Source organism: Cyrtonyx montezumae, unplaced genomic scaffold (genome assembly GCF_038088225.1).
Source record: "Cyrtonyx montezumae isolate F1298 unplaced genomic scaffold, pur_monq_1.0 scaffold_36, whole genome shotgun sequence".
Lineage (NCBI taxonomy): Eukaryota > Metazoa > Chordata > Aves > Galliformes > Odontophoridae > Cyrtonyx > Cyrtonyx montezumae.
In genome coordinates this window covers 5,758,853-5,773,292 of record NW_027072041.1, presented here as the reverse complement: position 1 = coordinate 5,773,292, position 14,440 = coordinate 5,758,853, and the positions used below count along the sequence as shown (strand labels likewise).

Genomic DNA, 14,440 nt, shown 5'->3' with positions numbered 1-14,440 from the left:
AGAGAAATGAGTGTTCCTGTAAATGTAGTAAAATTACTTTTTCTTGTAGAAGAGTCATTTACCATATTTTGTTCCATGTCACTCACACAGTGCCTCAGTCCACACAAGAATCTCAATGAAGATTTACCACTTGGTTTCCCGTGATTGTGATACAGATTAGGGCATTCTGCTGTTCTCCAGAACAGGAACACATGACGAAGCAGCGCAGCTTGACCGTGACAATGCAGCTCAGGCACAGCATCTGCCAAGTATCAGGAAAGAATTAATAAATCAAACGGGAGTGAATTACACTAATAATTAAAAAAAATTGTTAATAAGGAAGCAGCTCTCCGCTCTTACAGCAACGTCTTCAGTGAGCTGAGAAATTAAACATGGGAGAAAACAACCCCAAATCCCGTACTACTGAACTTACTAAGAATTAGCCCTCGCCAACTTCGCAGCGAGGCACAAACTGGGGGGAACCATGGATCCGTACCGACCAGGTCGGTTACTCGGAGATGGTAAAGGCAACGCGCTGCAGCGCACGGCCGTGTGACCTCCCGCCGCCTCCTGCAGCCCCGCGCGGGGACCCCCGCACCGGCTCCGCACTTTGGCTCTGCGGAAAGCCGCGCCTGCTCCCTGCGGCGGAGCTCTCAGCAGCGGCACGGCCACCCCGGGCCAGGGGGCACGCGAGGCAGCCTCCAGCGCGCACCTGTTGCGCTGCTAGCCTGCGTGCAGCGGAGACGCAGCGGCAAAGTACCGATGTCGGGCATATTAACAACGAGCTGTTTAAGCGCGCAAACGGCTTGAGTGCTGACGCAACTGCAGGACGCAGCCCCACCGCCCGGTGCTCCCACCGCCCGGCCCGGGGCTTGCGGCACGGCCTGACGTCACCGCCCGCGGCGGGCGTGGCGTGGCGTGGCGTGGCGTGGCAGGGCGGGGAGGGGAGGGGCGGCAGCGTGGGACCGGCGCGAGAGCGCGGTGCGGTGCGGTGCGGTGCGGGGTGGGGTGCCGGCGTCCTGCCGGCGCCATGGAGGAGTTCCTGCAGCGCGCTCGGAGCCGCCTGGTGAGTGGCTTCGTCCCGCTTGTCTGCAGCCGCATTGGCCGCCCGCAGCCCCGGGCGTGCAACCGCGCCCGCTGCGGGTGCTCGGCCGCGTTGCGGGGGTGGGGGGAGCCGGCACAAGTTGCCGCCCTGTAGTTATTGGTGATTAACGCTCGGCTTAACGAGTGCGCGAAGCCGTGCTCGAGAGGCGCGTCGGGGGGTGGCCGCGTGCCTTTTTGGGGTTATTTGCACGGTTGTCAGGACTTCCAGGCGCACCAAGTTGCGTAGTTGAACAGGAAAAATGATACCAGAAGACGCCGAAGGGCTGTCATTTCCGTGCTGGGGGTGCCCCTGCGAGCACGGGGCAAGTTTGGGTAGGCAGGACTTAAAAACCGGCCGTCTGCAAAAGGAGGCGGCAGAGCGGCTCCGCTGCTGCGGCGCTGCCGTGCTCCGCGCCCTGCGCCCGGCCGGCTCTGCTGCTGGGCTCTGCGGAGCTGCAGCGCGTTGCTGCTGCTGCCGGTGGCTGATTCCTGCTGTCTCCGTTAGGTGCAGCGCAGAAGTGGGATGTGTTTCAGACCTGTGTGACCTCGGGCCGCCTCGTTTCTAATATGCGTACAAAGCTCGGTTTTGCCGTTGTAACCCTTGTGGGCAGCTCACCTGCTCTCTATGTCGGCTCTGAAAAGTGAGATCAATTATAAAAGTAGCCATATAAAATAAATAACTAATCCCCCATACTGCTGACTTTTCCTCGATCTTCTCTGGGCTTGGAACATGAATTGTGTTCTTGCCCTCTGGAGAACCGCTGTAGAAAACTTTGTTAATCGGAGTATTGAGGCCTCCCCACTTCTTTGGTGGTGTCATGAACCTCTCGAGACTGAGAAATTGTAAAAGAAAGTTCTTCTCTGATAGCATTGTGCTCTCCAGTCAATAAGTTGTAAAATGTGCTTTCTTGTAACATCTTCTGTTATCGTGCGTGTATTAGAAATCAGAGAATGAAGGCACTCCTCAGTGGAATGATGAAATAGGAGACAAAGTAAATCCCTTGGTGGATCTCTTAGTATCTAACTGATCTGATGGGTATAAAGGATAAGCATGAGCTGTCATCTTGATCGCATTCCACCTCTTTTTAGGAGCTAATAACGTGTTTCACTCGTGTTTTTATGTAAGCAGTGTAAACTTCAGTAGTCTGGTTAAAATATACTGCCTAGAGCAGTTACAGATGCTTAATACATTTTTACATCAGCATTTTGCAAATGGCAACTTTTGAACAGGAAGTTTGGCTTTGACATGTTTTCTGCTCAAATATATAAAAAATGGCCTTACTAAATGTAAGTATAAACTAATGTAGTATAAATTAATTATGATAGTGATCCCCTCTTTGTCTTTGGTAAACAGCAGTCAATGAGAACAGCTTGGTCTTGCTTCCAAGAGCAAATATGTCCTTAATCTTTCTGAAGTACTCTTGAAAATCACACAGGAGTTATCTGGAAAGATAGTCTGAAGAAGACTGTGGATAACAGAAAGTATTATTTCTTTGGTTTTGGGGAAATACAGAGCACAACATCTGAACAGCAACTTTTCTTACCACATCACTGTGAGTTTTTGAGAGACATGAAAACTTCTTTGTACCTTCTGGATTGTGTGAGGAGGGTGCTTGTTCTGGAGCAGTCTCTTCTACCTGAGGAGCTTGGGGGGTTCTTCTGGCTCTTGTTGCTGCATTGCATGGCTATGCCAGCTGTGCTTGGCTGGAGAAGAAGTGTCCGGACACTGGAATGTCTGCTTCCAGACTGGCTTTGACTTGATGGTTTCCTTTGTACAGTAGCCTAAAAAAGGTAATTCAGAGTAACTGAAGGTTCATATTCTGCTATGCAGAAGGCTGTCGTATCTCAGAGGCTTGATGGTGCCAATCGTACCATGCTAGTGTTTCACACTGTAGGTAGTATTACTAGGCTAATCTGATTGCAGTGTATTGACTACAAGAATACTTCTCAGCATGAGTAAAGGAAAAAATTCCTTACTCATAAACAATAGCTACGGACCATGCCAGAATAACTATTACTCCTGTCTGTGCAGGGGAACCTATTACTGCAAGTGCTTCATCATTCATCTGGCTCTGGCTCCAGCCACAACATTAATCAAGGCTGTTTTTTTACATGGAGCAAATTCTAGCTGAGGACTGTACCACAAAAATACATCTTTATTTTTTCTTTTATCATTATTTTTTTAAGGCTCTTGTGTTGTGCACATATTATATATATTCTCTACATGTTATAAACTGAAGTCTCCATCAGGCTTTTCTTTCTCTAAAAGCTGTGAAATATGAGCTGTAGAATATACACATATATAATATATATACATTAGGTTTTGAAAAGTTAGTTTGAGGTTTGTATCAGAGATGATCAGTTAGCCAGATGTCTGGGTTGGTTTGTTTGTTATTTGTTTTAAAATCCTTTTTTATTCTTTTTTGCTTTATTTTCTTACAAAATTGTTGAATCATATAATTTTTTTAAATGGACAGAGTTTTATCACTTTCTAATATTCTCTATGTGAGTGGGGAAAAACCTTTTTTGTTTATTATAAAACACCTCCTTTACACTTGTAATGGGTGCTCCATGGTTCTTATGCCTTGAATAAATGGCTTTTAGTTAAAGAATATTACCATACCTCCATTCTCTTCTCTCTAAACATTTCTAAGCAAACATTTTTCACTGCCTCTTCTTATATGAGCACTGTGCTATCCTTGCTCATCCTTGTGGCTTCTCAGAGTTTTATTAACTTTATTAACCCTTTTGAAAGTTATGGAGCGCAAAACTCCCTGCTGTATTTGAGGCTGTATTACACTTAGACTTATTACAGTAGAACAATGTTTCACTTAGCTTTCACATAGCCCCCCCCCCCCCCCTCCCACCCGCCCCTTTTCTTAAGAGTTCGTGTTATTCTGCTTATTTATTTTACTGTCAGAAAGCAATTTCTCTCATGCTTTCAGGATATTATCTGCAACGAATGCATGATACATTTCCTGCCTAGTAACACCCAATTTTAAGCCTATCTGCCTACATACTGAAATACAGTTAAAATAATTGTTTTCATTTTTTAATATTCTCTACAGCCTGTACTTTTTAGCCTAGCTCCTCAATGCCATGGAGTCGGTTTTTGCACCTTTTGTAAGCAGCTTTAGATTTGACTCTCCTGAATAATCTGGTCTAGTCTACAGCATTCATCACCTCATTATTTGCCTGCTTGTCCTACTGGAAGTAATATTATTTTTTATTTATGAAAGAACAGCACGCATCCCAGCACAAATTCTTCTGGAAAGTCCTTCTCAGATATTTTCCTTCATTGAAAAATGATTTAATCATTTGTTCCTCTTCCTTCTACAGCCCATCAACTTCTAGTTCTTCACTATCTCTTCGGAGAATTCCTACATGAAATAATGCTTGCTACATCAGATAGTGAAGTTTGTCATCTTCCATGTAATCTCACGTACCCCAGGCAGTTTTGCAGTGGGGTGGAACGACTGTTAGAAGTTAAGTCAAAGGAGTCTTTCAAGAAAGAAATATTAAGAATTTTTTCTTAGAAACTAAAAAAAAGTCAGAATTCTCCCAGGAGGATGCCGAGACAATGGCTGGCAGCCAGTGCTTTCTCCCTGGCCTGACGTCTGTGCTCAAATGGGATGTTAATGCTTTGTATGCTGGTTTCAGGGAAGTCAAAGAGGACAGAATGAGCCTAAGAAAGGGCTTAATGTGCGGATGATAGTGATACGTCCACATACTGCTGCATTCCGCTTCAAAGTAGCAACAGAGACATGGCCCTTCCTCTGCAGAGAATAGTAGATTAGCTGGGGAAATAATCTTTCTAAATGCTGTGTCATCTTCGGCAGTTAACAGCATTTGGAGAGGAATAAAAAGCCAAACAGACTTCCAGTTCTTTTAATCCCTTGCTGCTGTGGAAAAATGACTTATAATGCAAAACCAGAGTTAAACCTGGCAGGATAATGCACTGCAAATAGGGAATTATGTTCCCAGAAATATTTGCTCAGAGAAAGATTGGACAGTGTGACTGGACGTTTTCCAAAGTGAGGGTCCGGCTCATGATGGGGGAGATGCCCTTGAGAATTTACTGAAACTCTTCTGAGGTATTGCTTTGATAGCTATGAAAAATGAATGCTGTGTTTATGAAGCAAAGAAGTTAAGGAACAATTACCGATGATGGCATGACTTGAGCAGATTTATGTAGACACAGTTCAGAAAGAAGCTGAGTCACTCACATGTTTATTCATATTGTCTTTTATCTAACTATCTGAAGCTTTCTTTTAGTCAACCATAGGTGGTTCTTACTTTGAAAAAAATGGTTGATTTAGCTGGAATAAAGTGGTAGCTTTATAGGAAAGGAAAAACACAGAAGTGAAGCAGAAGTTATCTTCCCAAAAACTTATCAAAGGGAGGGAAAAAAGGCTTTCCAGTGTTAAGGGTAATCGACTCTTACTCGCTCATGTCTCTCCTTTGGATTAATCCAGCAGCACACAGTGAACTAAGCTCTGTTTAGCAGGGCTCTTACAGCATGTACAGAATGAGAAGTACTAGTAATAGTATCTACAAAAGCAAGAAAACTCATGTACGTAGGATTTACATGCTCCTAGATATATTGCAGAATCAGAGCATCCAGAAGAAAACAAAATCTGCCATATTTGAATTTAGACACGGAACAGTTGTGAGCAGTGCTGAGCAGATACAGATGATCAGGGACTTAAGAGTGAAACGATTGGAAAAATATATTGGAAGATTCTGTTGAAGATTAGTTCCAAATAAATGTACAATATAAGGAGAAAGACCTGACAGCAGGAAAACACCATCATGGAGATGGAGCTGTTGGTTTAATGCAAATAAGATATGCTTGTAGTGTGACAGAGTTGTTTTAGAAAATGCAGTTTTGGGGCATGGGCTGCAGATCACCTAGTAAGGCAAAGAGACCTTCATGTGTTTGTACACAGACACATGTATTCATCATTATCGGAAATAATTGTACTTTGTATTCTCACTGTCTTTTTCATTATCATTGTGCAATTTCAAGTGAAACATTTCTTTCTCTTTTGAGTGCCAAATAACCAAAAAAGTTTCTTAACAGGAGGAAGAGTTGAGAGGATCTTATTAAAATGATTCAAAGGATTGTCTCGCAAGGAAGAATGAATGAACTAAATGTAACACTTGATTAAATTACTGTTGAGCCATGAATAAGAGCAGTCTGGATCTATGGAGTACTAAACACAATGTGAAGAAAGAGTCATTAATTCATGTACGTAGGTGTAAATAAGAAATTTTGAAAAGGTCAACAGGAACCTAAAAACAAGTAAATGTTTCCTGAAAAATAAGCTTTTTATCTACAAGATGAGTTCCCCAAAGAAAGGGCAGAACCCCTGCCTTAAAAGTAACCCTTGTATATACACATGTATATATTACTTGAAGAATCAATCTACAAACAGTTGTAAGGAAAACATGCTATCTGATTTAATAGTTCTCTGCAGTTTCAGCAAAGTCATAGAGGCTATAGATACCCAGCAGAAACCTGGGAGATGAAAATGCTTTTTCACCATGCATTTTCTTGCTCTTGGCAGACAAAAATAACATTTTTAAAACAATAGACTGTTCTTGTCTTTTATCCTTCTCTGTTTTAGTGATATTTTCTCATTTTTTGTGCATGCACACACACAGAGAAAAAGAAAAAAAAAGAGTGGAAATGGAAGAATAAGGCACATCTTGGTGAATTTCCTATTGGAAGTGATAAACTAAATTGAAGTATTTAAGATAAAGGAAAATTCTACCCTGAGTAACTTTTTGGGTTTTGAATCACTTGTATAGGTGGCATAGTTTTCTCACTGTTCTGCAGAGAACAAAATCTCAAAGTCATCTCAGTGCACCATGGTATTGACCAGGAACCTATTATGCAGGAAGATGCACAAATACTTTATAACAACATCTATTCAATCCATGTCTTAAGGTGTCCTTAAAGTTAAGTTGAAGGGAGCAGAGGAATCCCAGGCAGTAGCAGGATAATAATAGCTGATAATATTCACATATCCCAATCTATTTGTTAGTGCTTTGGCAAAGAGCAGATTGAGAAGGTAGCACAGAAAGGAAGAGAGTTTGGAAAAGGCACTGAAACAGCATGTGAGGAGATGAGAAGATTTGATTCCTTTCTCCATTCCTCTTCATTACTGACCAGATGGAGATTGAAGATATCGTTTCATTATTGACTAGGAAATGATGAAACAGAGGAAGGTTTGCAAAGGTTAGAAATCATTGATTTGAGATTCTAGTCATTGTGATTGAGCAAGGAGATCCAGGGCAGTGAGATGTTGGCATCAGAGTGGTGGACCAGGGAAAGTTGTCTCCTGACACAGGGTTCTGGAACTGCCAGGGTGCCTTTGCTGGAGCCAAAGAATGCTTCAGTGATTAAACCATCAAGAAATGATAGCTTGAGTGCCAGCTCTGAGAACAGGGAGGCTGATGGGGAAGAAAACTTGCTGAAGTTGGCAGTGGGTAGGATGGGAAGCTGGGTATTTGTGAACTGAGTGTGGGGAGAAGGTGACAGACCTGGGAGATGAGTAGGATGGCTTTACTACTCCCTGTATGTCCCTGTGAGAGAGTAGTGGAGTAAAAGGAGAAGGTGTGAAAGCCCTGCTCTAGCTTAGTTTGAATTTATGGCAAGGTTCTTCTGGGGAGAAAGCGTGGAATCTCAGTTTAAAAGAGGCAGCTCCTGATCAGATCTGAAATCCTACTTGTCATAACAGAGTTCTGAGGGAGGTCAGAGTCAGTGCTTCAGTGATTTGATAATCCATTTTTATTTATTTTTTCCCAAAACAGCTGACTTGTGCTTACGGTGTTAGGCAAGGCTGTAGCAACTGGAATGATAAATCACTTTTTCTAAGAATAGAAATGTCAGGAACGTTTCAGAAAAGAGTGATGTCTTGATGAAGTCAGCTAGGACTCTTTCCTTCTTTATAGTGCCATTTGACAATAACAGAGCAGAGTGTAATAGACCTAATAGACCTAATGTGCTGGCCCAGTTCCATTTTGCATAGTCATAACCTGGTTTTGTTAATTTCCATCTATCCTCAATTTATCAGCCTTAGGCCTCCCTACGTCAGTTGCTGTCTAGAGCACAGAGTAATTTTTGCAGTTTAATCGTCCAACATGATTTACCTGTTTGGTCCTCTTCGGGAAATTCTGCTCAATCACAGTTCATTTCTTTTCGTAATTGACATGGATTTGATTCTGCTTTAGTCTTCTGTGTGGAAATGTCTCAACATACAGTGCCAGACACAAACTAGTGAAATCAACTGTTGCACCAGCATGTGAGTGACAGACCATCATGCTGCAGTGACCTTTTCTCTAATGGTTAATCTTGTTGTACAATGATTACATTGTGATAAAGAGCATAGGAATTATTGAAGTTAATGAATACTGTTTTGCTTCTATACAGGAGTGACTAAAAATTCCTGAGCAAAGATGAGTTGATGGGGAATAAGAAACCTGAATTGTTCAGATTCTGCCATGACTCATGAAAAGAGCTGGAGACATAGAGTCTAGCCAGCATGCTGGCAATGAAGGGAGAATACTTCTCACTGAACCTTGTATGCTGTTCAGCTGTCACTGGGTTAGCAGAGCCCACTGACAATATATATATATATTTTCTTAATTAGAATTAGAGTTCCTCCGTTTGCAATGTATCTGACTTTTCAGAGAAACAGCAACAAATGACAAACTTGTAAAACACCAGCAAAGACAGGGACAATCTCTCCTAAATATGGTCAGTTGGCAAGTGACCAGCTGGCTGATTCAGCAATCTTTCCTTTACTTAAACAAAGGTTTTAACAGTCAGTCAAAGTCATTTGCAGGCTTGACTGCATTACAGCTGAGTCAGAGGGAACATAGTGACAGGTTAACTTGTTAGAAAATATCTTCCTATGTTTGTGCATGCATGCAGTCCACAGTTCCATGTATGCTTAATGAGCTTTCTTACAGGTAAATCTGCTTGAATCCTTGAGTATTCACATAACCTAGAAGAGAAAGTGGTCTTATGCACATGTACTGTGTGTTTAAGAGGTTTATGCCTTTATGAAATAAGGCAAGGATATCTTGCTTGTCTCCTGAATGGTTTTTGTATGTTTGAAGTATGTGACCTTATCAAGTTTAAAAACCACGTGAGATAGTAAAACCACAATTTCACTTCTGGCCTCCCTATTTTTGGATTTATTTTTGTGTTGGTTTGAGTTTTGATCTTTGAATTCAGGAACCAATTAAAAAAAAAACAAACGAAATTATCAATTCAATTGAAAGAACTGTAGTGAAGAAAAGAAAATAGATATATATTTTTTTTCATTTTGTGTCCTTCATCTTGATTTAGTTGGAGCAAGAGTTGAGATAGTAGCTATGGTAAAGTTTTCATTCGGAAAAATATTCTAATTCAAGTTTATGTGAATTGCAGACCTTTTTTTTTCCCTCTGAAATTAATTACTGTTTAAATTGTTTAGGGTTTTACAGGTTCAGTCTGCAGTAAGAGATTTACTTCCTGTCCGCCACCCCCAGGGAAATGTGTGTGCTGAACTCTGTGGTAGGATATAATTCTAGAGCCCTCACCTTTTTGCAGGGACTACCTACAGAAAAATGGTGCTGTTATGGAAACCAACTTTAAAATCTTGTACACCAGATAGTAGATTTTATTTGTTTGTTTGTTTTTAATAAAAGTTGCTTTATAGATGAGAGGATGCATCTTTTTTTTTTTTTTTTTTTACCCATTCATTGCTTTCTGGATATTCTGAGGGGATAGATACATAAACTCATATAAATATAGTTAACTCTAGGAATTGTTCCTTCCTTTAAGAATTTGATAGGTATTAGAACTCCAACACTGTCAGATTTAGGAAGGAAAAGCAAAGACGGTGGCATCATTTATTTTTTTAGAAGAGTGACATATGAGCAGAAACAGCATTAAAGCAGTCATTCCAGATATGAGACAGCAGTGCAGCCTGAAGTTCTCGTCTTTCATCTCTAGAGACATGGACTCATTCTGTTTTAGATCACATGAGAAAATGAGTTAAGTGATCTAATCTTAGTGTGTATTTGTTCACCTCTCAAAATCACTGCACAGTTCTCAACTGACAGTTTTTTGCAGTTTTTAATGCAAATAGTAGAGAGATTTCTAAGGTCAAGTCTGCAGTATTTTGGTTAATCTGTTTTACCAAGTTTGCAGAATAGCTGTTCAAGCATGTCTCAATATCAAAGTATTGAACCTTCATTAAAAAAAAAAAAATTGACTTAACAGCTCCCCCAGCTGTATGAGGCCATTTGCAGTCTCATGGTATAAACAGAGCATTTATTTACAGATTCTAATTAAAACACAAACTACAGTTTATACAGGAAAACAAACTGATCCAAAGAAATATTTTTAGTTAAATTTAGGTAAGTATGAAGACTTCTTGGCTGCAAATATTGAGATCTTAATTCTTGGAAATAGTGTGGCCTAAAGTTACATGTTACAGAAATGGCTTAAATAATTGATGTGTTTCATGTCTATGCTCACATATATGATAATTCAAATGTGTCTCTTAACCAATGTCTGTTTTGGCACAAAACATAAGAAAACTTTCAGGCTTTCTATTGATTTTTGTTTTGCTTTGTTTTTTAAGCATCTTGCTTATCTGAGATTTTATTCATCATTTGAAGCTTTTATTTCTTTCATGGTGGAAATTAAAATTCTGCTGTTATAGTGATCAAAATAACAAGTAATGACAATTCTGATAAGCATTCAGAAGGCAATTTCTGTCTGCTAAAATGGAACACTGTATAGAAAGATATTTACATATTTGCAGCAGATGCTTTTACCTTGTTTCCTTTTCTCCACAACCTTGTTGCTTCTAGATAATCTCACAGTAAATTTCAACAGTTTCTCTATGCTGCAGTACAAGTTCTTTGTGGCTCTCCATAACTGTTTATAATATTGCAATTTGCCATTTTATTTTATGCCAACAAATGAGGTACAGATGGGTTCTTCTGAGCATCTTACGATGTTGAGGATAAATTGGCCTTTTGGCAAATGGCTATGTATCATCTGCCATCTTCTTTTCAACTTTACAAAATGCCATCCATTGCTGGATAACAAGACAGTTAATCTTGCCTGCCTGTGAGGTTGCTCATCTTTGCCTCTCATTGTGCTGGAAAATAAGCAGGATTCTAAATAAGATGTGAAATGATATTCTGAATTTTTCTAGCCATGCTTAATTACATGTATCCTCCACCATTAAGCGAGTACTTAATCACTAACCTTCTAAACTAGTTAGATAGACATTTTAATTCTTTGCACATCTCTATTTGTAAGAGCTTGTATTGATGCTGTTTGATAACACTGTGGAAGAAGCAGCCTAGTTAGTTGCCATATTAATTAATGATTAAAATCAAGCTCCTTTCCCCCCAAAACAGGTAATTAATACTGACACTGAATTAGACTAAAAGATCAACATCTTCTCTTCCATAAATTTAGAAGCCGTTCTACAAAGGAAACTCATGTGAAACCTAGGAATAGGAAATGCTAGGTTTATGGCAGAGATCAGGAAGGACTCAGGGCTGTTTCATATTATCATTTTGAGTGGCAGCAGAAACCCTGTAGTATAGTAGCAGAAGTTTCAGATGGAGATCCTTGCAGGACATGTTCTGCCCAATTTGAAATGTTAGAAGGTGATTATGATAGATAGTATTCAATATAAGGTGAAAACATCTCTCAGAGGCACATTAAAATGTCCAATACTGCATTCTGCGCTAGAAGAACAGGCTTGGATTTTAATGTTTCCAAAATGACTGCAGAGATCCGTGTATTGTATTGTTTTTGGGTCTGAATGTGAGGACTGGAGGAACAGTCCTCCTGTTGTAAATGAAGATTAGTTAAATGACCACCTGAAGAACTTGAACATCCATAAATCTATGGGTACCAATGAGATGCATCCAAAAGTCCTGAGAGAGCTGGCTGATGTAGTCACCAAGCCATTCTAGATATCTAAAAAATCACGACAGTGAGGTGAGGTCTCTGTTGTCTGAAAACAAAGCAATATTGCACCCATCATTAAGAAGGGTAAAAAGAATGACCCATGGAAACTACCTACTAGTCAGCCTCACCTATGTTCTAGGAAAGTTAGTGGATCAGATCCTCCTGGAGGCTATGTAAGGCATACGAAAGAGAGGGAGGTGATATGGAATAACCAGCATGGCTTCACCAATGTCAAGTCCTTCCTGACCAACCTAGTGGCCTTCTATGATGGCATATCTATATCAACGGACAAGGAAGGAGCCACTGACGTCATCTGTCTGGATTTCAGTAAGGCCTTTGACATGCTCCTGCACAACATCCTTCTCTCCAAATTGGAAAGATATGGTTTTGATGAGTGGACTCTTCAGTGGACAAGAAACTGCTTATGTAATTGTACTTAGAGAGTGGTAGTCAACAGTTCAATGTCCAGATGGAAACTGATGGCAAGTGATGTCCCTCTGGTCATCTTTGGTATTGATACACTTTAGCATCTCCATTGATGACATTAACAGTGGGACTGAATGCACTCTCAGCAAATTTGTGGATGACACCAAGCTGTGTGTTGCAGTCAACATGCCTGAGAGACAGTGTGGAATTTAGACTGACCTAGACAGGCTTGTGCAATGGGTCTAGGAGGACATAGTGAGGTTCAGCAAATCCAAGAGCAACATTTTGCATCTCTGTCATGGCAATTCTCACTATCAATACAAGCTGGGAGACAAGAACAATGAGCCAAAAAAGACCTGGTGATGGCAAACTTGACATGAGCCATCAATATGTTCTCACAGCTCAGAAATCCAACTGTATCCTGGGCTGCATCAAAAGTGGCCAGCAGATTGAGGTAGATGATCTTGCCCCTCTACTCTGCGCTGCTGAGATCTCACCTGGAGTACTGCATTGAAATGTGGAATCCTCAATACAGGAGAGACATAGACCTATTGGAGAACATCCAGAGGAGGGCCACAAAAATGATCCAAGGGGTTAAACACCTCTCCTGTGAGGACCGGCTGAGAGACCTGAGGCTTTTCAGCCTGTAGAAGAGAAGGCTCCAGGGTGACCTTATAGTGGCCTTTCAGTATCTAAAGGTGGCTATAAGAAAGAAGGGAACATACTCTTTGGCAAGGTCTGTTGTGACAGGACAAGGGGAAATGATTTCAAACTAGAACAGGGGACATAGAGTTAGACTGTATATAAGAAAGAAGTTTTTCATGATAAGTGGTATTAGGCACTGGAATAGGTTGTCCAGAGAAGTGGTGGATTCCCTGTCCTTGAAGATACTCAAGGTTAGATTGGACCTGTTCTGAGCAACCTAATCTAGCTGTAGGTGTCCCTGTTTATTGTAGGGGAGTTGGACTAGATGACCTTTAAAGATCCCTTCAACTTCAAATGATTCTATGATTCTTTGTTTTTAAAATAGACTTTTATCTAGTTTGTGCTCTCTTGCTGTCACTTGCATGCACAGGGAAGCACAAGCACTTACAGAGAAAGTGGGTTAATGGACAAGGGAGCCCCTGGGCAGTGTTCTGTGTCTTAACTGCCTAAATCCAGTGGCAGTGCACTGCTGAGGATTTCTGAAATCCCACTGATCCACCAGAGGAGTGGTGTCTGTGTGTGTTTGTGCCTGTGCATGGACGAGCACTTGTTTGAAGCTGCATGACTGCATGTAACTTATGTCAAGCTCATGAGTGTAGCATGTTCTAATTTCCACTCATGTATATGAAGCTGCCTTCTAGCAAGTGTTGAGGTATGCAGGAAAATTTTGGAGAAGTGAATAAAGCTGGTTTGGATGTCATCTTCTATAACTATGTGAAATATAGTTTCTCTTAGGGAAATATACACCTTTAAAGGAAGGAGAAACTTGGCCTTCCTGATGCCCTGTTGTCTGCCATAGCTTTCACATTTCTGAGAAAACCTGTTTAAGATAGAATGTATATTTAATAGTCTTTTTTTTTTTTCACTTCAATTTGAAGGAAATATGGAGCAATTCTAAATACTAAAAGTAATATGGAAACATAAATAATAAATGTAATTTTGAAAACTTTAATAAAAAATCTGGAATAGGTCTGTTTTTTTATGCAGCCATACTTTGATGTGTCCTTATGTATATTTTCAAAGCTAGATATTAATAAGTATATCATTAACAGATATATTCAGAGCACAGCAGTTATTGAGAACGCACTTAAAATTCAACTGACTGTCATTTTTAACAGGAAGCAGAGGGTAAGCTGTGTCCCTCTGAGGTGCTGACAGAATCCACAGCTCCAGTAAATGGAACAGATGACTGGATGCCACTGACACTGTACACAGCTATAGCTGAAAGACCATTTATCTTCCAGTTAAAAA

General features: G+C 40.7%; 1 protein-coding gene across 1 annotated transcript in view; it reads left to right on the top strand.

Annotated features, from left to right (window-relative positions):
- Positions 1 to 1,001: 1,001 nt before the first annotated feature.
- The window catches only part of PRUNE2 (prune homolog 2 with BCH domain), a 132,243-nt gene continuing 118,804 nt past the window's right edge, over positions 1,002 to 14,440 (top strand). Inside the window, exon 1 of the mRNA XM_065745526.1 lies at positions 1,002 to 1,045. Coding sequence (XP_065601598.1) covers positions 1,010 to 1,045 — 36 coding nt within the window. The 5' untranslated portion in view covers positions 1,002 to 1,009. The remainder of the gene's footprint in view (positions 1,046 to 14,440) is intronic.